The sequence below is a fragment of the Loxodonta africana genome, chromosome 22 (assembly GCF_030014295.1).
Source record: "Loxodonta africana isolate mLoxAfr1 chromosome 22, mLoxAfr1.hap2, whole genome shotgun sequence".
Classification (NCBI taxonomy): Eukaryota; Metazoa; Chordata; class Mammalia; order Proboscidea; family Elephantidae; genus Loxodonta; species Loxodonta africana.
In genome coordinates, this window is record NC_087363.1 from 32,215,649 (window position 1) to 32,241,778 (window position 26,130).

General features: G+C 43.5%; 1 protein-coding gene across 1 annotated transcript; it reads right to left on the reverse strand.

Annotated features, from left to right (window-relative positions):
* Nucleotides 1-3,761: 3,761 nt before the first annotated feature.
* On the reverse strand, nt 3,762-8,435 carry RPL14 (ribosomal protein L14). The gene is made up of 6 exons (XM_010589911.3): nt 8,290-8,435; nt 7,684-7,785; nt 6,822-6,916; nt 4,753-4,852; nt 4,602-4,655; nt 3,762-4,104 (listed from the first exon to the last, which is right to left on the reverse strand). Exons 1-6 carry the CDS (start codon nt 8,290-8,292, stop codon nt 3,808-3,810), a joined length of 651 nt encoding a protein of 216 aa, XP_010588213.2. The 5' UTR covers nt 8,293-8,435; the 3' UTR covers nt 3,762-3,807.
* Between the last annotated feature and the right edge of the window lie 17,695 nt (nt 8,436-26,130).

A 26,130-nucleotide genomic window follows, 5' to 3' on the forward strand; every position in this document is an offset into this window, starting at 1 on the left:
ACAGCCGCTCCCAGCGCGCCTCTCTAGGAAGCCGGGAGGTTGGCCCTTCTCCATGGTTCCCCGGAAACGCAGCCCGCCCACGGTTGCTGTGGCGCCTGGTTCTCAGTTATTTTTTCTTGTCTTATCACCTTAACCAGACTATAAATTCCTCAAGGAGGGACATTCCACATAGTTCTCGAGATATGGTGAAAAAGCATGGCCCTTGGATGCCGGCTGCAACGCTTGCTGGCAGCAATTCGACTTCCTAGTCAATTTATGGCTCCTGCCTCTCACCTAAGGAGCCCTGGGGACGCTGTCCTTAAAGTGCTCAGCTGCTAATCAAAACGTCTACGGTTCAAACCCACCAGCCGCTCTGCTCCATAAAGATTTACAGCCTTCGAAACCCTCTAGCCCAGTTCTACCCGTAGGGTAGCTATTGAGTCGGAATTGAAACGACTTCAATGGATTGGGTCTTCTGGTTTAACGTACGAGAACTGTTAGGTGTTGAGGACATAGGCTCTGTCTTCACTGCCACAAACACCTCATTCGATCCTTGCCACAGTTTTGTAAAATGCAGGTATCAGTAGCTCAGTTCTTTAAATGAGGTTCTAAATGAGTACTTTCTTTTATAAGGATAGGCACAAAGCTGGTTCCTATGAAGTGGGGATTACAGATGTCCCAAGTGTCCAACCTTTCCAAGCTGCTGTACCACTCCATCATCTCTAACATCAACTACCGCCTCTCCCTTCAGTACTCCCCCTCCTGTCTTTCAGCTCCCTAATTTGCTGCAATGTCTCACAGAACTAGCCTTATCAAGAAAATGGCTCACGCAGTTGTGGAGGCTAGCACATTCCAAATTCGTGGGTCAGGCTAGGCTTTCCGACCCATGTGGCTGCATGTGCTAACCCAAACTGGCAGTTCAGACCACAGGCAGCTGGCTCACAAGGCTGTGGAAGCTGGAGAACCAGGTCACACAATAGGCCACGGGCCCAAGGGGTTGTGGAGGGTGGTGAATCCTAGAATCGGCAGGTCAGACAGCAGGCCTCAGAGGAGGTCAACTGATCCATCATGAACCAGACGGAAGGATCCATTTTCAGAGAGCCTCACCAGGACAGGAATGTATCTTAGATGCAGGCCACACCCCAGCAAAGGGCATAACCTTAGTAAGGGTGGGGCTTAAGTCACACCCTCCTGCAAGGTGTTACCAACACACCTTACACTAATCCTGCCTCATCAACATGTAGGGATTACCACAACACACAAAATGGAGGACAATCACACAATACTAGGAATCATGGCCTGGCCAAGCTGACACATAACCCCAACCATCACAGGTTCCATATACCTTATTTGCTATAGTCCCACTCAATCACTGTGAGTCAAAAACACAATGGCTAAAAGGTCCGTATTAATTCGTCACACCACAGGTTCATTGGAGGTTCAGGAGCGCGTGAGGCTGAATGACATGATTTAAACCTAGCTAACTCTAAATGTATTCTAGCCCTATGCCATCCTTCCTTCTCTTGCAAGTGTCACCAGGCAAGTGTGCAGCTCTCTATGATCAAAGTAAACTACCATGTACCTTGTTAACCCTGGTGGCATAGTGGTTAGGTGCTATAGCTGCTAACCAAAGGGTCAGCAGTTCAGATCCAGCAGGCACTCCTTGAAAAAATCTATGGGGCAGCTCTACGGTCCTTTAGGATCACTATGAGTTGGAATCAACTGGACAGCAACAGGCACGTCCCTTCATTTCTTAATAGCTTCATGGTCTTCCCCCACCCCAATCCAGAGTGTGCTCCCAGATTTATCTTTCTGAAGATTCCTCCCTAGTTCAAAACCCTCTATTATCTATCTGGCCCTACCTTACTAATTTTACTTCCTACTCTTCCAGGGGAAACCCTGGTGGTGTAGTGGTTCAGTGCTATGGCTGCTAACCAAAGGCTTGGCAGTTCAAATCCACCAGGCACTCCTTGGAAACTCTATGGGGCAGTTCTACTCTGTCCTATCAATTCGCTGACTTGACAGCACTGGGTTTGGTTTTGGTTACTCTTTCAGGTACCTTATGCCTCAGTTACTTTTCTGCAGGTCCCTTAGGTTGGAATTTCCAGTTTCCGCTGTTCTGTGTCACACTACTTTCTACGTGCAGCGTGAACGCTGCTTCATCTTGAAACTTTCTCATCAGCCTTAAGCTCTCTGAGCTTCTCAGACTGGAGCCAGAAAGGCCTTCAATGCCCCTTGCTATCTGACAGAAGCTGTCTCCCTTTCCCTCTACAAGCCATTATTTCAAACCTTTAAAAAAAAAAAAAATCACCGCCATGAGTTGATTCCAACTCATAGCAACCCTATACAACAGAATAGAACTGAACTCCATAGGATTTCTCCTAGGCTATAATCACTCCCGCAGAGAAGCTGGCGGGTTCAAACTACCTTTTGGTTAGCAACCAAGCATTTAACCACAGTACTACCTTGGCTTTCTCAAACCTCTAGTCCTTGCAAATCTACATCCCTTCATCTCCCCTTCCCAGTATATGACCTTGCGTCCTAACTCCAGAGAAATTCAGAGAATAAACTCCCTCGATTTTCTGACAGTGAAAGCAGATTCAGCATGGAAACTCACCTTTTCTTCCCTTTCCTCAAGACATCCCTTCTCCTCTGCTCTGGACTCCATTCTGTCCTGTGTTCTCAAGAACCAAGCTCCTCTCCAATAAACTCCTTTCCCAGAAGCAGTCAACATACTTAAGTTGTTCCAACTTTACAGTATCTCCCATCGCCCGTATTTCTTCACTTACTGCCCTTTCTCTCACCTCAAGTCTCAATCAAAATGTCCTTCGCAGCCTCCACGGTTGCCTTCCTAGTTTTTCCCCTCTGATCACACCTTCCGATCTCCTTCCTTCATCCGTCTAATTGTTAGTGTTTGCTCTCCTCCTGTACAATCTTATCATGACCACTTACATGCCCACAAATTCCACATCTGTCCTGTCTTATCTCTCCTCCTTATGTCATAACTACCAGGGCCTATACCATGAGCCAGCCAGTAGTCTGTTTATTAATTACCCTATGAAACATACCACATAGATGAGGAAAGTAGGGCTTTGAACATGACTAAACTACACACAGAATTTGCTTTTAAGGTCTAAATCCAGGTCGTCTGATTCCAAAGCCTATTATATACTTCCTTGCATATCCATCCGGATAGTCATCTCCCTGGTTAACCTTTGTTCCACCTGATGTTCTTGCAGCCAATAAACCACAGGTACGAAGACAGCCAAACCTTGCTTCAGAGGTGCCTCTGGGTAGACTCAAACTTCCAATCAGTTTGCACCACCCAAGGACTTTTCCACTTTAAAAATAGCCCTAATTTCCCAACCCTGCAGATCTTAATATAACCAAGATGTAACCTATCCTTACTGTACTTAAACCCACCCAGAACCTTAGTATTCAAAAGTTCAACAATCTTCTGATGCGGAGAAACTGAAAATTCCAAGTAACCAACCAATCTGTAGAGTTCTTGTCCTACACTGTTATTTTTATAGGACAAATTTACTATCAAGCATCAAGAGACTCACGTTTTAAATACATATGGGACATATGCATGGGGTGGGGTGGGGTGGGAATCACTCGGTGCTCAATCACGCCTTCCCCTGAAACATTAGTTACCCAACTGAGTCAGGGTAGAGTAGGACAAAGGGATTGATTTTTCTAAAGATGGAGTTAACAATTCCATATGAATCTGCCTCTTAATCCTGGCCCCAGCATCAGGCTTTAATCCATAGGTGCAAACATTGTCAGCTTGTCAAAAAGAAACTTTATTACTTTTATAACAGCCATTTATGCTTTTTTGCCCGATGCTTTCGGAGCTGGTGTTTTCTGGGCTGGAGCTTTCTGGGCCTTCTGAGCTTTTGGAGGCCCAGCCTTCTGACCTGCAGCTTTCTCTTTCTGGCCTGCAGCCTTTTCTTTCTGGGCAGGAGCCTTCTTGCCTGCAGCAGTCACCTTCTTTGCCGGAACCTTTGCAGCAGCTGCAGCAGGTGCTGCAGCTCCCTTCACAGCAGTTGCTTTTTTGGGGGAAGCTTTCAGGAGAGCTGCCCGTTGAAGCTTCTTAACTTCATGCTTTATCATTCTGTTCCTCTGAAAAATTTCAAAGCAGAAAAGTATTTGTTACACACGTACGCTAAGAACTGTAGGGTTGGACTACAAATAATTCTGTAATTCTAAAATTTCCCTTTTTTAGTAAAAAGACATTTTACTCATATACCATCCTAGGTACCCATGGAATTAACATGTAATAGATTTAAGCTAAAATAAATTAAAGACATAGGTCGAAGAATTTGTTTTTTTTTTAAAAAGGCATTTATCTACTAGTCCTTCTCTACAATTCCAATAGAGTTCAGTTTTAACCAAAACTCCAATGACCCTCTGGTTGACTGGCTGTGAGAGGTGGCCAGAATTCCTTTAGAACAGGGTAAAAACACAATGAATGAGAATAAATTCTTCCTTTTCGCACAAAGCACTCAAGAGGCTAGCGGCACTGGCTACTGCTCCCTTATTATCCTGTAGCAAAGTTAGACAAGTAAGCAGATCTTAATTTTAAAAATGTATTTTCACCAAGAACTCTAAAACTTTACCATTTTCTTTGCCTTCATGACTTTAAAACGATCAAAATCTGTCATCTTGGCTTTCTGTAAAAAGAAAAAAAAAATTATCCCCCTGGTACTACCTTCTGGCCTTCTAAAAAAAGAAAAGGTCAAAATAATTCAAATAATCCCAACTCGTTACCTTTTCTCTGGCTTCAATCTTCTTGGCCCATCTTGTGGCTGCCCATTTTGTATTGATATCTGCCTTCTGCCAGGCTTGTCGGACATACTTCTGGCGGGCACTAGAAAAGTTAGGATCACAGATCGAAGAACCGGCTTTAAAGTTGCACAATTTTAATCAAAACTGCAAACCAGTCTACTTTATGGACATAAAAATCACCTTTGACCATGTACATAGTAATACTGTTCAAAATGGTGGATGTGTAAAAAAAACTATTTCCTTTTTATAAAGAACAGGACAAAGTTAATTCTTAGGTCTAATATTTTTATTTTGTACAACAAATGCTTAAAGTTTTACAGACATCCTAAAATTCAATTATGACCTTTTTAAGTTTCAGATGCAAATATTTCAAGTACCAAAACTGCATGTGCTTAAAACAAAAACCCACACAAAACCTAGTAAGCCCAGTGTGCACTAGCCCTAAAACAGCGAATTTCATGAGACATCTTTAAGAGTGCTCTGAAAAGGAAAGCCGCCAGAAACTCCTTTAATGCCATAAAGCTGGGCAAAGTACCCCCAAGACTGATGCCTAACAGTGCTTCCAAACAATGTTGTACTCAAAGTGTTGTTAAAGGTCTAGGGCCACACTCCTACATCAATAATCCATGACTAGAAATTCACTAGTTTAACTGCCTCTTCGTGGAAGAAATGCAAATGGCCAACAGCAACAGATACCCAAATTCACTTGCAGTTAATGAAAATGACAATCTACATACTACAAATGTTCGCCCACGCCAAGGGGTAACACACAGTGCTGGGGAAGGTGTGGGAAAAGGGGCACAATCGTTTCCGGTGCAACCTACTGCCCTTGGCAAAGGTTACCTGATAACATTACATTTTCATATGCACACATCTACCGTGGCAAACATATTTTCCGTAACCTCTCCGGAAGAACTAAAGCAGCAGCATGGACATACGCATTCACTTTTGAGCGAAAAGCTGTTCAAACGCCAGTACCTGCATGTCTACGATGCATATGCCAGGCACTATCCGAAGTGCTGAGCTTACAGCATGCCTTATCTTTTTACCCTACTGTTTCAGTAAAGGGGGAAAAAACCAAATGGGAAATAGAATGGTACAAACATCTTCTGGAATACGGTCGTTAATAGATTCATACATGTTGATCAGGTATCAGGACTTCATTTCTCTTTCTGGCTGAGTAATATCCCATTTCATATATGTACCACATTTTGCTGATCCATTCATCTGCTGACGGACATTAAAGTTTCTTGATTATATGGTAATTCTATGTTCAGGTTTTTTTTTTTTTTTTTTTTGAGGAACTGTGGCTGTACTATTTTACATTTCCAACAGCAACGGATGAGAGAGGGTCCCAATTTCTCTACATCCTCACCAACAACTGTTTTCTTTTTTTAATCATACCAATCCTAGTGGGTGTAAAATGAAATCTCACTGTGGTTTTGATGAACATCTTTTCATGTGATCACTAGTCATGCGACAGTGTTTTAATTTCCATAATCTATATTGTATCAATCAAATAAGGCGATACATATTATTTAAATAACATGGTAACGATAACATGGTAGGCAAAAGATACTGGCGATGCTTGCACATGACATAGCTGGTGTCACTTAACTGTACACGTATGTAATATTGAATTGCCAAATACTGCACTGTATTTTCACAATAAAAAATGGCATACAGTAAGCACTCAGCTAATGATATCCAATATTGAAAGAGACACAATTAATATTTTTGTTTCAAAGCTATAAGTAACTAAAATAAGTTCAGGGAGAGACCAGAATTTCTTTGGGAGGACTCTGTTGTTTGAAATCCTGAAAGGTAATCAGAAGAGAAAATTTGGATTCTGGGGCTAAATGAAGGCAAGAGAACTACCCAGTGTGAAAAGTAATCTAGAACATTTCAAAAGTCAATGATTAATTAATTAAAAAAAAAAAAGTCAATGATGCATGTTCTGCTTCTACAATGTAAATCTCTTCTGAATCATTCTCAATCTTCAGTACCGTTTACTGTACTAAAAAAGGAGAAAGAAAAATTCCAATAATTACCTGTGTGGGAACTTGAGGATGAAGTCTGTGAGTTGCATGCATTTGAAAGGCATCGCCTGCCTCCTTACTTGGGTGCAAGGTCCATCAACCAAAGCCTAAAATATGTAAAATCAAGGATCTCACTACAAAACATAATGGTTACTTGTCCCCCCACTACTTAAGTATAACCGAACCGAAACGGAACCCATGGCCGTCGAGTCGATTCTGACTCGTAGGGACCCTACGGGACAGAGCAGAACTGCCCCACAGAGTTTCCAAGGAGTGCCTGGTAGTTTTGAACTGCCGACCTTTAGGTTAGCAGCCGTTAGTATACTGCTCAAAAAAAGGAAGATCATTTTTGGGCAGTCTTTAAATTTCAACTTGAATCACAGCATCACTATTTTGCTCAACACAATCACTCCTCTACATCATTAAATGTGTTCTGAGCAATTATTTTCAACTATCAGTACAACATATAATTTACTTGGCAATTCTGTCTTGAAACCTTACATTTTCAGCAAACAATTTTATGTTCGTTCAAGCCTTTGGTTTGGTTGGTTCACAGCCTTCGTATGATGCCCTCAGATGTTGACAATTAGCAAACACAATGTACTTTGTATGTGCTTGGAACGGTTCTAAACGCTAAACTTTACATATAATAAAACTCATTTAAACCTCACCAAAGCTTCAGCCCGCAAATGGTTAAAAGGTCCGGCTAGTTTAAGTGGTAGAGGTTAATACTCTAACCAAGCAGTTCTAGTTGGCTCAAACCTGTCCTGTTTTCTACATGGTAACGTAAAGCTACCACACTGGGCACTCCCACCTATGGTATCCACCGCCCACCAAGTGAAATAAAAGTTGCCACATTTTTCCTTCCACTTACCCTGTTCTGATCAATGACATCTACAATCGCGACCAGTTTCCCGGCATGAGGCCCAAAGGAGACATAGGCCACCCGGCCAACCTCCACGAAGCGCCTGAACACCTAAATTGGGGGTGGGAGAGATTATTAAAAATGCACTCAGGTTTATAATATTCAGCAGGACAAAAACGACGGGGCTGAGAGCAGCAACAAGGAACGCCACGGGATTACGCCCAAGCACCGCTGGCAAACCTGGATGGACGAAGCCGGCAAGGGCGGTGGCCGAGGAGAAAGCCCAGCTCTGCCGGCCTCCAGGACTAAGGAAGAGGCCTACATGTCCTCGCCCGTCCGCTCGCCCGGGCCCATCCAGGCCACCCGCCGCCGCAATCATGCAGCGCCGGCGGCGCGCACGCGTGGCCCAAGGCGCGCCGGGCACTCCACGCGCTCGCCGGCTCGCGGGCGGCCGCGTCCGGGAAAGCCCGAACCCCGCGCACCGCCCGTCCGGAGACCCTCATCACCCGCCGCCTGGAACTCTCTGGACGCCGTTCTGGGCCTCAGCACCCCAGGCCGAGGAGGAGGTCCAGCAGCACGGCCTCCACAGCCGGAGCCCGCAGCAGCGACACTCACCATGTTGGCGGCGTTCGGCGAGAAGGAAGAAGGCCCGCTCAATGGTGCGCATGTGTAGTAGGCCAGGCCCGCCCCTTCGGTTAGCGAGCCGCCGACGTGGGCACCGATTGGTTGACGAGCGAGTGAGTGCGTGCGCGCATGCTCACAGGGAAAACGTGGCGGCGCGGGCTAGGTCCGTCTGTGGAGTGCAACTGGCTTCGGTGATCTGGGACGGCGGGTGGCAGGCTTTAGGTTGAGGATGGGGAGCACGGGAGCTAATGAATTCCATTGTATAATCTGTTCGTATCCTTTTTGAATTCCCTTGACATTCTTCCATCTTTTTCCTTACTCTTCCAAGTTCTGTCTAAATTCTGGTGTTCTTCATGACTTATTACGTTGTTTTCCTCCTCATATTCTCTCCCTAAATGACCCCAGTGATTTTGTGTAACATCTTATTTTGAGGTAATTCATACTTACAAAAAAGCTGTAAAACTAGTACAGGTAATTCCCATAAATCCTTCTCTTAGATTGTCCAAATGTGAACTTGTTACGCAATTGGGGTCCCTGCCCTGGAACGTGGAGCCCATGAAACGTACTGCAAGCCAGAAAGAGTTTTATTTGCAGGTGACACCAGTGGGAAGTCTGGCAGGAGGAAGGCTGTCTTCATGGAGTCCCAAAAAGCAACTGTTTGCATCAAAGCTCATATATCATTTTTGCAAGCATTACGTAGCCCACAGATGGTCGGATGAGTATATATCACAAAACAGCTACAAAAACTCTTTATTAGACTAAAGATACGCATGCGGGACATCTGGACTCTAATCTGTATGTTTTTAACAGGGGGAAAAAAAAAACATAAAAATCTCTCGGCTAGTGGAACTGGCTGGCCAAGTTAAGGAGCAAGAAAGAAAGTTGTAGACCAGAAACGCCAGGCAGCCTTCCTAGCTGCCCTCTTGCAGGCTGAAGTCCATCTCCCAAGAGGACAAAGAAGAGGAGGGAGACCAAGGCCACAAGAGCTGAGAAGGCCCCGCATCCCTTGGGAAACAGTGCAGCTTGTGTAATAAAAAAGGACATTGAAAGTGGAAGTGTACAAAATACCAAGCAAAAGAAAACTTATAGGTTACTTCGAGTATCATTATACTATTAGTTTTGTAAAGCTCCCAGTCGCCCATTTTAAAAGGAGAAAACATGTTGCAAGATATTAGGGTCAGAATGTTACTACATTTGTTTTCTCAATTCTTTTTTTTTTTTTTTCTGAGAGTAAATTACAGACATGATGTCCCTTTAGCTCTGAACGCCTTAATGTGTATTTTTTAAAAACAAGGGCATTCTCTTAAATAATTACAATGTTGTTAGCTGCGGCCCCATAGGCTGCAACATAGTTCACGTGTAACAGTACAAAACGTTGCCCAGTTCTTCCCCATCTTCGTGATCTTTGATACGTTTGAGTCCATTAGACATTCACAACGTTGTTTTTGTTGTTAGGTGCCATCTGGTGGGTTCCAGCTCATAGTGACCCTATGTACAACAGAATCTCAACCGGGTCCTGCGCCATCTTCACAATCATTGCTATGTTTGAGCCCACTGTTGCAGCCACAGGGTCAATCTGTCTTGTTGAGGGTCTTCCTCTTTTTCGATGATCCTCTACTCTACCAAGCAGGAGGTCCTTCTCCAGGGACTGGTCGCTCCTGATAGCATGTCCAAGGTACGTGATACGAAGTCTTGCCATCTTCACTTCCAAGGAGCACTCTGGATGTACTTCTTCCAAGACAGATTTGTTCATTCTGGCAGTCCAGGGTATAGTCAATGTTCTTCGCCAACACCGTAATTCAAAGGCATCAAATCTTCTTTCATCTTCCTTATTCATTGTCCAGCTTTCAAATACATGTGAGGCGACTGGAAATACCATGGCTTGGGTCAGGTGCACCTTAGTCCTCAAAATGATATCTTTACTTTTTAACACTTTAAAGAGGTCTTTTGCAGCAGATTTGCCTAGTGCAATATGATTTTTTAACTGCTACTTCCATGGGCATTGACTGTGGATGCAATTGAAATAATATTTGCAATACAGTGATCAAAATCAGGAAATTAATATTGATACAGTAGTAGTATCCAACCTGCTGACCTTATTCAAATATCATCAATTACCTCACTAAAGTCCTTTAGAGCAAATGAAAAAAAAATTTTTTTTTCTTTTGGTCCTTGATCCAATGCAGGATCACATGTTGCATTTAGTTATCACGTCTCTAGTCTTCAAATTTGTAATAGTTCCTAAGCCTTTCTTTGTCTTTCATGGTACTGATGTTTTCAAGACGTATAGCATAGTTGTTTTGTAGAATGTCCTTCAATTTGGATTTGTTGGGGGTTTTCCTTGTGATTAAATTATGCATTTTTGGCAGAAATGCTGTGTGCTTGATGCCTCACATCAGAATATACACAATCTCTACCTCAATGTGGTAGTGTTACCTTTTATCACTGGTTATGTGGTGATATTTTGCTGACAATTCCCATATGTATTTCAGCCATTACCTCTAGGCTCAACACCAGCATATCTTGCCTGAAGTACTCCAATAGCCTCCTAAGTGACCCACCCACTTCCTCCATTGACCCCTTTAATCTATTCTCTGCTTAGCAGCCAGAAGAACCTTTTTAAAAAATTAAATTCAGATCACATCACCTTCCTGTTTAACACGCGTCAGTGGCTTTCCAAAGTATTGAGAATAAAATCTAAATTTACTCCGGCCTCCAATACCCAGCATCATATGATCCTATATCCAGTCACACCCTCTTTCCCCTTCTTCACATTGTTTCAGCCACACTGGGCTTGAACAGACTAAACTGTCTCCTATCCTATGCCCTTTGCACTTGGTGTTTCTCCTGCCAATAATGCTCTTCCTTCTGTTCATACTCATTGCTTGGCAATGCATTTTTTCCAGGTATCTGTTCTTCAGGGACTTTACCTGGCTACCATGTAAAAAATCGGTCCCCATCCCACCCCCACCCCCACCCCCGCCCCCACAACCCTCTTATTTTCTAGCTTGGCCTTTTGGCTCCCTCAGAGTTATTAACCACAACTGCAATTTTTAATTCATTTTTCTGTCCACTTGGGTTGTTGCAGTTTTGTGCCAATTAGAATATAAATTCCATGAGGGCTGATCCTAGCACAGTGCTTGTCAGGGTCTCAGTAAGTGGGTAAAACCATTGCTGTTGAGTCAATTCCAACTTATAGTGACTCTATAGGACAGGGTAGAATGTTCCATAGAGTTCCCAAGGAGCACCTGGTGGATTTTGGTTAGCAGCCATAGCACTTAACCACTACCACCACCAGGGTTTCCAAAAGTGGGTAATGAATGAATTCATCTTTAGGCCTTGGTATGTTATAATATACAAAGCAAAAGACATGAATAAGATTGCTCATAGCAGCATTTTTTTTTTTTTTTTTTGCAATAGCTTCAAACTGGAAATTACCAAAAGGCCTGTAAATAAGAGAATGGATAAATTGATAGTCTACGGCAATGACAATGAATAAACAACTTCCTGGAACAATGTGGATGAATCTCACACATAAGCCAGACATAAAGAGTATGTGCTGTATGATTTCATTTATATGAAGTTCAAAACCAAGCAAAATAATCTATGGTTGTTAAAAGTAATGATCATGAGTAGCTAGGAGTACATAGCAAGGTGCATATAAATTTTTGTATGAGAGACTGACTTGATTTGTGAACTTTCACTTAAAGCACAATTAAAAAAAGTAATGATCATGTTTACCCTTGCTGGAGGCAGGAGGGGCTGGAGGGGAAGAGAGGGGTTTCTGAGCTACTGGTGGTGTTTCTTTATCTGGGTGCCCATTACAGCTCTGTTGTGTTTGTGAAGATTTGAAGCTGTACCTTTCTGATTTTGAGGTGCCTGCGTGGCACAAGTGGTTTGAGCTCAACTAGTAACCTGCAGGTAGGTGGTTTGAACCCACCTGTTGGAGCTGTGGCAGAAAGGCCTGGTGATCTGCTTCTGTTAAGGTTATAGCGAAGAAAACACTGTGGAGCAGTTCTACTCTGTAACGAATGGGGTTGCCATGAGTGGGAACAGACTCAGTGGCAATGGGTTTGGTTTAAAGTTCTGACTTGTGCATTTCCCCGCTCCCCAAAATGTAAGCTAACTTAAGAAGCATTTTTAATGGAGCTTTCTGGCTCTACACCTAAACAATTTCATTAGCAGGTCTAGGGAGGGGCAGGAATCTGCATTTAAAAACAAACTTCCCAGGTAGTTCATTGGGCCCACTGGGAAATATTTTGGGATTCTCCACACAGTTCCAGAATATTTTTCTAAATTGAATTATCTGATTATGTCACTCCTCTTTAAAGTCCTCCAAATGCCCATTTTTATCACCTATTCTACAGGATAAAGTCCAAACTCCCCAGCAAGGCATCCAAGGTCCTCCCCGGTCTCACACTAACAAGCTTTCCCAGCTTTTCCTCTCGTGACTCGGCGTCCCCACTCTATTATCGTTTTAGTTACCGGTGCCGTGGCTTTTTATGCGGTGAGCCTCCTCTCTAGAACGCCCTCCCTACTCTTTTTCCCCTGAAAAGCTGCAGCACATCCTTGACCCCTTCCCGAGCAGCCCCAGGCTATTTTCAGATTTCTTTGGTGCTCTATTATAACAAGGTAACTTTTTCAGCAAGCCTGTCTGCCTCCGGAGGGCGCAGCCGTTCAGAAGCAGGCAAGATACAGTTAGCTACTACGGACGTCAGAAACCAAGCGTCTGGGCCAACCGAACCCACGCACAGCTCTGGTTGGACAACACGTCTCTTCCGGAAGACCCGCCCTGCTCGTCCAATCACCGAAAGGAAGGGCAATATGCGGACAATGCCAGGAACCAAGATGGCAGCCTAGGCCCGCTCTCTAGAGCTTACGTTCTCTACCTGCAGGCCACACCCCTGCCAGGACGCCCCTCCCTGCTCGGCCAATCACCGAGAGGAAGGGCGAGCCGAGGTCCGCACCTGACCCAAAACTAGGAGCCGGAAGGCCCTCCTAGACTTAGGAGGTTTCTGCTGGCGCTTCTCCCTACCAGTCCTAGAAGCCTTGCCCCCTGAAGCCGCGCTTCCTGCTCTTCCTGTGCATAGGAATGGTTGTGCGGGGCGGGGCGTGCGCCACGTTCCGGATTGCTGCCCTGGGGCGCGGAGTGGACCGGTAGCGCTGGTCCCGGCTATGGGCGCAGGGGAGGGCAGCGGCACGCCCATTCTCTGGCAGTGGCCTAGGGTTCCTTCTGGTGTCGGCGTGGCCGGGGCTGTCTGCCTGTAACCAGCTGGATCCAGCATTCCTGACAACTTCAGCTGAGTAGATATCTCTTTTTTCTCAGTCAGTGTGGATGGAAGCGTCAGCTTAGCCCACAAAATGTTTGTAGAAGAGAAAGAACAATAAGCATGTTCAAGAAGTGAACCAGAACCCCCGACATCTTCTCTTGTTTCTGTAACCTTTCCGAGATTTGATCCAACCCCAGATATGACCAACCTGGCATGGTAGTCTTCAGGACAGGTGCGTGTTTGTTTAGCAATGAAAAAATGTGTGTTCCGAATGCTTCAGAGGCCAGAGTACCAGGGACGGGGGTTGGGGGACCATGGTTTCAGGAGACATCTAGGTCAACTGGCATAACAAAATGTATTAAGAAAACGTTCTGCATCCCACTTTGGTGAGAGGTGTCCGGGGTCTTAAACGTTAACAAGCGGCCATCTAAGAGGCGTCAGTTGGTCCCAATCCACCTGGAGCAAAGAAGAATGAAGAACACCAAAGACATGTGGTAAAGATGACCCCAAGAGACAGAAAGGGCTACATAAACCAGAGATTACATCAGCCTGAGACCGGAAGATCTAGATGGTGCCCGGCTACCACCTATCACTGCCTTTATAGGGAACACAACGGAGAATCTCTGATGGAGCAGGAGAACAGTGGGATGCAGATCTCAAATTCTCGTAAAAAGTCCAGAGTTAATAGTCTGAGACTAGAGGGGCCCTGGAAGTCATGGTCCCCAGACCCTTTGTTAGCCCAAGACTGGAAACCATTCCCAAAGCCAACTCTTCAGACAGAGATTGGACTGGACTATAAGATAGGTAATGATGCTGGTGAGGAATGAGCTTCTTAGCTCAAGTAAAGACTGTGTAGGTAACTCCTGTCTGGAGGTGAGATGAGAAGGAAGAGGGGTCAGGAGCTGGTTGAATGGAATACAGGGTGGAGAGGAGGAATGTACTGTCTCATTAGGGGGAGAGCAGCTAGGAGTACATAGGAAGGTGTGCATAACTTTTTGTGTGTGAGACTGACTTGATCTGTAAACTTTCACTGAAAGTACAATAAATTAATTTTTTTTTAAATGTGTGTTACATATGTTTTCAAAATTTGCAATTTTAGGAGCCCTGAAGCTGAGCAAGACAGTGTCCAAGTTCAGTCTGCATGAGACCCATAACCCCATGGCCATCAGGTTGATTCCAGCTCATAGTGACCCTATAAGACAGAGTAGAACTGCCCCACAGGGTTTCCAAGGAGCACCTGGTGAATTTGAACTGCTGACACATTGGTTAGCAGCTGAACTCTTAACCACTACGCCACCAGGGTTTCCTAGCATAAGACAACAGGAACACACCTGTAGTCTAACAAAATCAGATATATTGTTTCATTGCAATGAGGGAGATTGCACACCAGAGAAAACTGGGGCGTCTCAACACGCAGAGGAAAAGAGAACTATTGTAGGATTCTGGAGAAGTGTGGCGTCCAGATGAAATGTAAATGAGACAGCATTTTGATAGATTCAAAGCAGGGCTGTGTAGAGGGGTCAGCATCAGGCCTGGACTGCACAATGGACCCACAGTCCTATTTCTTTGGAAAATGTAGTCCAGAAGCCCCTTTTCTGAAGCTTTGCCCTGTATTGGAAATTGAGGCCTCTGTGTCAAAGTGACTTAGATGCTCAAGGCAATGGTGGGTTGGTTCATCCTTACAATAAAATTCCAAACAGCAAAGTTTCTGAGAGTCTGATTTTAGAGAACAAAGTTTCTCAGTAAGAAAGCAGTAGTAACTCAAAGAAGAGTGTTATTATGACACTTCACAGAGGCAGCTTGTCCTTGGAAGAAAAACTGTTTTCTGTTAACTTTCGGCTGCCTTTGTTTGTATGTTTTTCTTGCCTGATGGATAGCCATGCAAATTTTACTTTGTCAGATCCAGATTTTTTTTAACTTAACAGGAATCCTGGGGCATAGCAGGAAGATACTGTGAGGGTTCTATGAACAGAAAAGTTCTAGATCTTTCTGTTGCAAAGAAGGAAGTAAACTCAGGAAACAGGTGATGACACACCCTGGGATGAGGCAGAAGTTCATAATGAGGAGGAAGTTGGTCTATTAAAGCATAGTAACCGAGTGAGATGTAAAAGTTCATCTTAGCAACCTATCAATTGCCCACGCAACAAGAAAAACCAAAACAAGGGTGAAGAACATCCGATCAAAATCTGTAAATATATTCTTATTAGAAAATGTTCAGGGGATAGCAGGAAAGAAAGAAGGAACACAAAAGTCAAACCACAAGATGTCTTAGTTACCTAGTGCTGCTGTAACCTTTTTATTACAACACAAATGGGTGGCTTTAAAGAACAGTTTTATTTTCTCACAGTTCTGGAGACTATAAGTCTAAACCAGGGTTTTGGTGGTGTTAATTCCTTCTGTAGGCTTCTCTCCTAGTTTCTGGTGTCTGCCAGCAATCCTGGCATCCACGTGCTTGTAGATGGGTCCTCACACAGTGTCTGTCTTCGTCCTGTGTGTGTGTCCACGTCTATTCTGCTGATTTTATAAGATACCATTCAGAAGTGATTAGGTTTAGGACCTACCCCACTCTGGCCTGGCCTCATTAACGTAACAAGAGAAAACCCCTATTACCAAACAGGGTCATATTTACAGGTACAGGAATTAAGACCTCCACACTTCTTTTTGGGATACACAATTCAACTGATAGCTGAAGATAGATAAGAAATCTTGCTATTTGTCCAGACATAGTAAAAAGTCAATTTCCTTTACTTCGCTATCTGCCAGTCACCCAGTTCTACAGCTTTTTTCCCTAGTGGCAACCACTATTATATACACCTCTTGTATATCCTTCCAGAGATAATCAGAGCAGATACAAGCATATGAGTTAATATATTCTTCCGAAGGAGAATTCTTTTGGGATTCTTTGTCCTCAGGTGAAAGAGAAGCCAAGTCCTTGCTGGAATTATGATGGCAAGGCTAACAGAATGGTGGGAAATTTTCCCGACTGAATTCTCCTTTGATTTCTGTGGGCACCTATTTAGGAGATAATATTGGAGCCATTATTCCCTGTCCTTGAGCACAGAGAATGCAACCCAGCTGGAGATGTACTCACAAGGACACATCAACTAGGTCCTGAGGTATAAAGACAGTAGCTTGGACAGTCTTGGAAAACATCTTTTAGGTGACTTTTCACGTAAACTAATAAAACAGAGCACAAACTACCCACATACTTTTCACTCTTATCTTCTTTATTAGCCTTTAGCATGTAGTAAGATTTGTTGCACCAATGAAGACCCTCCCGAGTGTCCTTACTGAAACCTGTACCAATGATTATGAAGAAAGACAATTCAAAATGTAGATTCACGGTGACTTGTTTTTAGCCAATCTGTAAAAAGGTAAAGCTTTCAGTGTTTTTACCTATTTGTGATTCTGTAACGTTCCTCAGATTCGGGCAAACACTAGCTGTGGGAGGATATTTGTCTGCTTCCCACTTCCGTCTTTTTGAATATAGGCTGAATAAAACTTCCTTTTTACTTTACTAAACTTTGTGATTTTTTACTGTGAACAGTACCATTACGCAAGTAACTCAATTTCTCACGGCCCAGGACAAATCTTTAAACATGTATGCCTACTTGTCTGGGACAAATATGTTGGAAGGTAAGGATGGAAGATAACACTTTATGTGTTGGATAGGCTTCATGGATTGTCTAAACTATGGACAGGAAGCTGCAGAATCTGCCCAAAAAGTGAACATGTCCATAGGCCACACTGGAACCCTCATGGAACTGGAAGAGATCGGTCCAGGCCACAGAGCGATGAACGTTGATGTTTCTCACTGGACCTTGAATTAAGGGCCTCCTCATCAGCTCTGCCATCCTCCAGGCTTTGTCTTCCAGGCTTCCAGGCCACAGGCAACTATTGGGGTTGGCGGGAAGGCTGGGCAATGAACTGCAAGTGGGTTATTGTTACAATGACCTTTTCAGATGGCCCAGCTGGGTCCCTGCTACTGTTGAGACCAGTTAGGGAGAGGACTGGGTTCAGGCAGAGTGCAAATATGGCGAGTCCAAACATTTTAGGATTCTGTGTAAATGTCTAAAAACTAGTGTGCCGACGTGTGAACAGCAGTGGTGTTGGGGAGTAGGAGTGTCTTGTGTGTGTGTAGTGAGGCTGTCTGGGTAGTATGGCAGTACTGGACTATGGTGGAAGAGTAGGTTATCTGTCTATGATGTGTAGGATGGGTGTACGGCATGTATGGTATACTGGTGTGTATGATAGAGAGGGGGATAACTGGGACTATGTGGTAGGTGTGTGGGGAATAGGTGTGGTTTTGTGTGTGTGTGTGTGTGTGTGTGTGTGTGTGTGAAATAGATGTATCTGTAGTGGGAGATGTCAGTGTGTCTCTGTGGTGTGTGTAATGTTCCAAAGTGGAACCCAATTGAGTGAGAGTGGCTGTGTCTTTCCCTCCTTAACATTAGGACAGTAAGCCAGAGCTGGCTTTTTCTAATAATAACAACCTGCGTGACTGATGGCTTGTTATTGAACCATGATCCTGAACATCAGCTGTGAAGCTGGGATCCAGAGACCAGCAAGCAAAATCATAATCTTTGATGCTCTTCACAACATCAACAATAGGTTGGGTAATTTATGGCAAAACCAGGAAACGAGGGTGGAGTCACTGGTCTATGCCAAGTGCCCAAAACAGTATCTAGAATAAGATAGGCGCTCAATAAATATTTTTTGAATGAATGAATATCCAAATCCTTAGAAAATACTAAATGGCCACTAAAAAAGAAGCTGCTTCAATAAGCCGGCCTACACGGCACATGAAAAGAACCAGGTAAATCGATTTGGCTATACTGATACAGAAAACTCTTCAGGATAGGAATGGAAAGCTGCACACATGTTGGAGTCTTAACAGCACCAGAAACAAACAGCTTTCTGAGCCTGCTAAGTAGGTGAAAGCTCCTGTATTGCCATGGAAACACCTCTTCCTCAAAGGAATGGCATTCCAACACAACGGATGCAGTTTAGGGAACAAAGTTGTAAGCAAGAACGTGGAATCAGCTGACATGGTGCCATCTGGCTGGGGTGAATGGATTCATTACTTATGCATCAATTCATTCAGCAAATATTGAATGCCTACTATGTTCCAGGGTCTATTCAAGGCTCCAAGGACACAGCAGTGAACAAAACAGGTAAAATTTTCCACTCTCAGGGAACTTTCGTTCTACTGGGTGGATACAGACAATAAGTATATAGTGTGTCATGGTGATAAGTGCTATTATTATAAAGGTAAAGCAGAAAAGAGGATGGGGAGTGCGGGGCGGAGTTTCTGTAGGGTTGGAAGTGTTGGTATTTTAAATAGGGAGGTAAGGGGTTGGAAGTGTTGGTATTTTAAATAGGCAGGTAAGGGAAAGCCTTGCTAAGAAGTTACCACTTGAATAGAGACCTACAGGAGATGATAGAAAAAACCACTTGGATACCTGAAGGAAGAGAATTCCAACAGAGGGAATAGCAAGTGCAAAGTTTGCTTGGCATGTGTGAGGAAGAGCAAGGAGACCAGTGGGGCTGGAATGGAGTGAGTGAGGGAGCCAGAGTATGAGATGAGGGGGCATGGTGTGTACAGCCTTGGAAGCCTCTGGAAGGATTCTGCCTTTTATTCTGAGTGAGATCGGAGCCATTGATGGCTTTGAACAGAGGAGTGACTTACGTTTGACTGACTTGTATGTGATCTGACTTACATTTTTAAAAGAGTACACTGGCTGTTGGGTTAAGAATAGACTGCACGGGGCAAGATTGAAGTTGGAGACAAGTCAGAAGGATACTGAAAAATCTGTAAAGGACAGTGTTGGGCCTGAAAACTCGAGCTTTTTACCCTTCTGTACCAGCAATGGCACTGTGTCAGAAGCCACTGTGGTGCTCATAAACCAAGCGTTATGAACCCAAGTTATACCAAATCTTTACTATGGGAAGCACTGCTAGGGACTCCAGTTCCTCTTGGCATCTTTTTATTATGAAGAACTTCAACATGTATGAAATTAGAATTGTATAATAAACTCCCATGGACCCAGCACCCATCCTCAACAATTATTTACCCAGGGCCAATCTTGTTTCATTTCTACCCGTTCACTTCTCCCTCTTCTGCATTATTTTAAAGCAAATCCCAGATGGTTCATCTGTAAATATTTCACTATGTATCTCTCAAAGGTGACTCTTTAAAAGAAATGTAACTTCAATATCATTATCACACTTAAAACTTAACTGAAATTCCTAATAGCTTCACATATTTGATCCACTTTTGGAGAGGTCCTTGTACCTTTGTCCTTATGGCTGGTCAGGAGACTGAGGCAGGCAGCATCAGTTTTGGGGAGGTCAGCATCTTAATCTCTGTCAACAAAGTAGCTACAGAATTGTGGCTCAGAATCAGCCACACACACACACATACACAGAGAGAAAGAGAGAGAGATGGATTGAGAAAGAGACAGAGAGAATTTGTGTAGCTATCCCTTATAGGATGGGGGAAGTGGTGGTTCAGTGGTAGAATTCTCTCTTTCCATGCTGGGTTCAATTCCTGGCCAACGCACCTCTAACACAACCACCACCTGTCTGTCAGTGGAGGCTTGAGTGTTGCTATGACACTGAACAAATTTTAGTCGAGCTTCCAGACTAAAATGGATTGGGAAGAAAGACTTGGCCATCTACTTTGGAAAATCAGCCAATGGAAGCTATGGAGCTCAATGGTCTGATCTATAATCAGTCATGGGGATGGCACAGGACCTTGTGCATGATGTCCCTATGCAACCCTTATGGCACTTCCAATGACCATCAGGCAGTACTGTTGGAAGTGCCTTATGAGTGTAAAAATCATTTATTAACCCTTACAGACCCATTTAACGTCAGAGCGGAGGTGATACTATCCCCACTTTACATGTGAGGAAACAGATGTAGGTAGGTTAAGTAACTTGGGCCCTGCTATCCTTTCCCTCCCTCACCCCCATCATACAGCTAGTCAGTGGCATGATTCAGACTCAGAGCCCAAGCTCTTAGCCACTACCCCATACTGTCTTTCTTAAAACAAGAAAGAATGCAGATGCCATTCAGGGTATAAATTTGTTAGGTGGGATCAATCAGCGTGAGGAAATTAGTTGAAATTCTGGTGGAGAAACAGCATCTCCTCAAACCTCATAGTTGAAAGAAGTCATAAAAGTTCATAAGGGGAAAACTTGAAACAGAGACTCATGATGTGCTGAGTTGTCAGTTAGTCACCTTAAACTTAAGCTCACGTGGAGCTCCTGAGCTTCAGCACCCCACCCTCAACCTTACTCAGTCTTCCTTAAGTCAATGGCATTTGCACCCTTCCAATTGTTAATTGTTCAGGCCAGATACCTTGGAGTCACATTAACCCCTCTCTTTTATACCCTACGTCCAATCAGACAGGAAGTATTGTTAGCTCTGCCTTTAAAAAATATCTACAATCTGACCCCCCCCCAACACACACGTCCGTCAGTTTGTCGTACTGTGGGGGCTTGTGTGCTACTGTGATGCTGGAAGCTATGCTACTGGTGTTCAGATACCAGCAGGGTCACCCATGGAGGACAAGTTTCAGCTGAGCTTCCAGACTAAGACAGAATAGAAAGAAGGGCCTGGAAGTCTAACTCTGAGAAGAATTAACTAGTGAAAACCTTATGAATAGCAGCGGAACATTGTCTGATATAGTGCTGGAAGATGAGACCCTCAGGTTGGAAGACACTCAAAAGACAAATGGAAAAGAGCGCCTCCTCAAACTGGAGTCGACCTCAATGACAAGGATGGAGTCAAGCTTTCAGGACCTTCCTTTGCTGATGTGGCACAACTCAAAATGAGAAGAAACAGCTGCAGACATCCATTAATAATCAGAAAATGAAATCATAAAGTATGAGTCTAGGAAAATTGGAAATCGGAAAAAATGGTATGGAACTTTAAAAATCGATATCCTAGGCATTAGTGAACTGAAATGGACTAGCATTAGCCATTTTGAATCTGACAATCGTATGGTCTACTATGCCGGGAATGACAACATGAAGGGGGATGGCATTGCATTCATCATCAAAAGGAACATTTCAAGATCTATCCTGAAGTACAGCGCTGTCAGTGATAGGATAATATCCACATGCCTTCAAGGAAGACCAGTTAATATGACTATTATTCAAATTTACACACCAAATACTAAGGCCAAAGATGAAGAAATTGAAATTTTTTACCAATTTCTGCAGTCTGAAATTAATCAAACACGCAGTCAGGATGCATTGATAATTACTGGTGACTGGAATGCGAAAGTTGGAAACGAAGAATTGGTAGTTGGAAAATATGGCCTTGGTTATAGAAACGATGCCAGAGATTGCATGATTGAATTTTGCAAGACCAATGACTTCTTCATTACAAATATCTTTTTTCACCAACAGAAACGGTGATTATACACATGGACCTCGCCAGATGGAATACACAGGAATCAAATCGACTACATCTGTGGAAAGAGACGATGGAAAAGCTCAATATCATCAGTCAGAACAAGGCCAGGGGCCGACTGTGGATCAGACATCAATTACTCATATGCAAGTTCAAGTTGAAACCGAAGAAAATTAGAACAAGTCCATGAGAGCCAAAGTATGAAAATGACCTTGAGCATATCCCACCCAAATTTAGAGACCATCTCAAGAACAGATTTGATGCATTGAACACTAATGACGGAAGACCAGACGAGTTGTGGAATGACATCAAGGACATCACAAATGAAAAAAGCAAGAGGTCATTAAAAAGACACAAGAGAAAGAGAAGACCTAAATGAGTATCAGAAGAGACTCTGAAACTTGCTCTTGAACATCGAGGAGCTAAAGCAAAAGGAAAAAAACAATGAAATAAAAGTGCCGAATAGAAGATTTCAAAGGGCAGCTCGAGAAGACAAAGTATTATGATGACCTGTGCCAAGATCGGAAGATAGAAGACGAAAGGGAAGAACACACTCAGCATTGTCAAGACGAAAAAATTCAAGCCTCCAGTTGCAATACTACGGGGGAAATATTAAATGACGCAGGAAGCATCAAAAAAAGGTGGAAGGAATACACAGTCACTATACCAAAAACAATTGGTTGACATTCAACCATTTCAGGAGGGGACATATGATCAGGAACCGATGGTACTGAAGGAAGAAGTCCATGTGGCAACGAAGGCATTGGCGAAAACAAGTCTCTGGGAATTGACGGAATACCAGTTGAGATGCTTCAACAAACGAATGCAGTGCTGGAAGTGTTTACTCGTCTATGCCAAGAAATTTGGAAGACAGCTACCTGGCCAACTGACTGGAAGAGATTCATATTTATGTCTATTCCCAAGAAAGGTGATCCAACTGGATGCGGAAATTATGGAACAATATCATTAGTATAACATGCCAACAAAATTTTGCTGAAGATCATTCAAAGGTGGCTGCAACAATATATCAATAGTGAACTGCCAGAAACTCAAGCTAGATTCAGAAGAGGATGTGGAACCAGGGATATCATTGCTGATGTCAGATAGATCCTGGCTGAAAGCAGAGAATACCAGAAAGATGTTTACCTGTGTTTTATTGACTATGCTAAGTCATTCGACTGTGTGGATCATAACAAATTATGGATAACATTGCAAAGAATGAAAATTCTAGAACACTTAATTGTGCTCATGAGGAGCCTGTATCTAGATCAAGAGGTGGTTGTTCGAACAGCACAAAGGGATACTGTGTGGTTTAAAGTCAGGGAAGGTGTGCATCAGGGCTGTATCCTTTCACCATACCTATTAAATCTGTATACTGAGCAAATAATCTGTGAAGCTGGGCTATATGAAGAACGAGGCATCAGGTTTGGAGGAAGACTCGTTAACAACCTGTGTTATGCAGATGACACAACCTTGCTTGCTGAAAGTGAGGAAGACTTAAAGCACTTACTGATGAAGATCAAAGACCACAGCCTTCAGTATGTATTACACCGCAACATAAAGCAAAGATCCTCACAACTGGACCCATAAGCAATATCATGATAAATGCAGAAAAGGTTGAGGTTTTCAATGATTTTATTTTACTTGGATCCACAATCAACACCCGTGGAAGCAGCAGTCAAGAAATCAAAAGATGCATTGCATTGGGCAAATCAGCTGCAAGGACCTCTTTAAAGGTTGAAAAGCAAAGATATCACCTTGAGGACTAAGGTAAGCCTGATCCATGCCATGGTGTTTTCAATCTCCTCATATGCATGCCAAAGCTGGACAATGAATAAGGAAGACCAAAGAAGAATTGATGCCTTCAAATTGTGGTGTTGGCGAAGAATAGTGAATGTACCATGGACTGCCAAAAGAATGAACAAATCTGTCTTGGAAGAAGTACAGCCAGAATTCTCCTTAGAAGCAAGGATGGAAAGTCTACATCTCACATACTTTGGACAAGTTATCATTAGGGATCAGTCCCTGGAGGAGAACATCATGCTTGGTAAAGTAGATGGTAATCGAAAAAGAGGAAGACCCTCAATGACATGGATTGACACAGTGGCTGCAACAATGGGTTCAAGCATAACAACAATTGTGAAGATGGTACAGAACCAGGCAGTGTTTCGTTCTGTTGTGCATAGGGTCGCTACGAGTCGGAACCAACTCCATGGCACCTAACAATACAACCTGACCACCTCTCCCCTCCTCCATTACTGCAACCCTGGTCTTAGCTGCCATTATCTCTTGTTTGGATAACTGCAGTATCCTCTGTGGTAGTCACTTCTAAAATGATCTTGGTTCCTGCTGGTATTCACACCCTTCTCTGATAACCTGCCTTTGAGAAAGGGCTAGACCTAGTGACTTGTTTCTAATGAATAGAATATGGCAAATGTGACAAGCTATCAGTTCTGAAATTAGATTGCACAAGAATGTGACTCTCTTTTTTCCTGCTTGCTTGTTCGGATGAAGCAAGCTGCCATATTGGGAAATGCCCCATGCAGACAGCCGCATGGTAAGGATGGGAGGGTAGCTGGACAGCAAGGAACTAAGGCCCTCAGTCTAACAGCCTGAAAGAGACAATCCTGCCAACAACCAGCTGAGTGAAGTTGGAAGCAGATTGTTCCCCACTTGAGCCTTGAGATGACTGCAGCCCTGACTGGCACCTCGATTGCAGCTTTGAGAGAAACCCTGAGCCAGAAAATCCAGCTAAGTCATGCCAAGATTCCTGACCGAGCACAAAAACAGTCAAATCATAAATGCTGTTGTTTGAAGGCACAAAGTTTTGGGATAATTAATATAAGCTCCTAAATGGACTTCCTCCTTCAACCCTTGTCATACCGCAGTCTGTTGTCAACAGAGCCTCCAGGGGGACCGTTTTAAAACATTAGTCAAGTCATCAGTGTTCACTACCCTCAGCAGCCTACAAGGTGCTTCACAGTCTCATCCCCTTTCACCCTTCTTTCCTCATCCCCTATCCTTCTCCCTCTCGCTTTTGCTTCTCCAGCCACACTGGCCTCCTTGCTGTTCTTCAGGAGGGGTAAGCAAGCTTCTTCCATAGAACCTGTATACAGACTCTTCCCTCTGCTTAGATCATTCTTCACCCAGACATTTGCCTGGCTCACTCCCTCATCTCCTTCAAGTCTTTGCTTAAACGTTACCTTCTTAGTGGAGCTGCTCCTGACCATCTTATTTAAGGTTACGTCTTCTCCCTCAATTCAGCACTTTTGAATCTCCTTGTCTCCATCTGTTTTGCTCATACAACGTATCATCAAGTGGTATAAACGGTTAATGCATTTGGCTGCTAACCAAAGATGCCTCAGAAGAAATGCCTGGTAATCTGCTTCCACTGAAAACCCTACGAAGCACCGTTCTACCCTGACATACATGGGGTCACCATGAGTCAGAATCACCGTGACAGCAACTGGTTAATATAAAATAATTCACTCCTTTATTACATTTATTATTTTATTGTCTGTCTCCCCTCTGTCCGGGCTAAAATGTAAGCTCCGGGAAGTCAAAAACTGTTTGACTTGGGTTCATTGCTGTAACCCAATTGCCTCAAACATTGCCTCTTTCAATTGAATGCCTTCAATAAATATTTGTTGAATAAATGAATGAAATAATTTATTAATTGTGAAACTAAAGCCTATCTGAAAGGCTTGGAGCACCTTGCTGAAATAGCAGCCAGAGGTTCCATGTTTTAATGTGTGGCTTGGATAGAATTATCTTGTACTATGTAGAGGCAAATCTTGTGTCCTGGTCTCAAATATCTGACCTGCGGGTAATTATTTTGCTATCCTACACCTTTGACCTGTTTATCTCAGCCTACCTGTGGTCTCAGCTCTACTCCTAAAGTTGTGAGAGATTCTACAATCCAAAGAAGGCATATAGCATGATTTAGTAACTCAAATTCATAATTATAACATTTTGTGTTAAATGTGGCCAATTTCTGAGTATTTGCCATTAAAGTAGCTCTAACGTTTAAGGGTCCCTGGGTGTTGCAAACAGTCAATGCGCTTGGCTGCTAACTGAAAGGTTGAAGGTTTGTGTTCACACAGAGACACCTCAGAAGAAAGGCCTGGTGATCTAATTC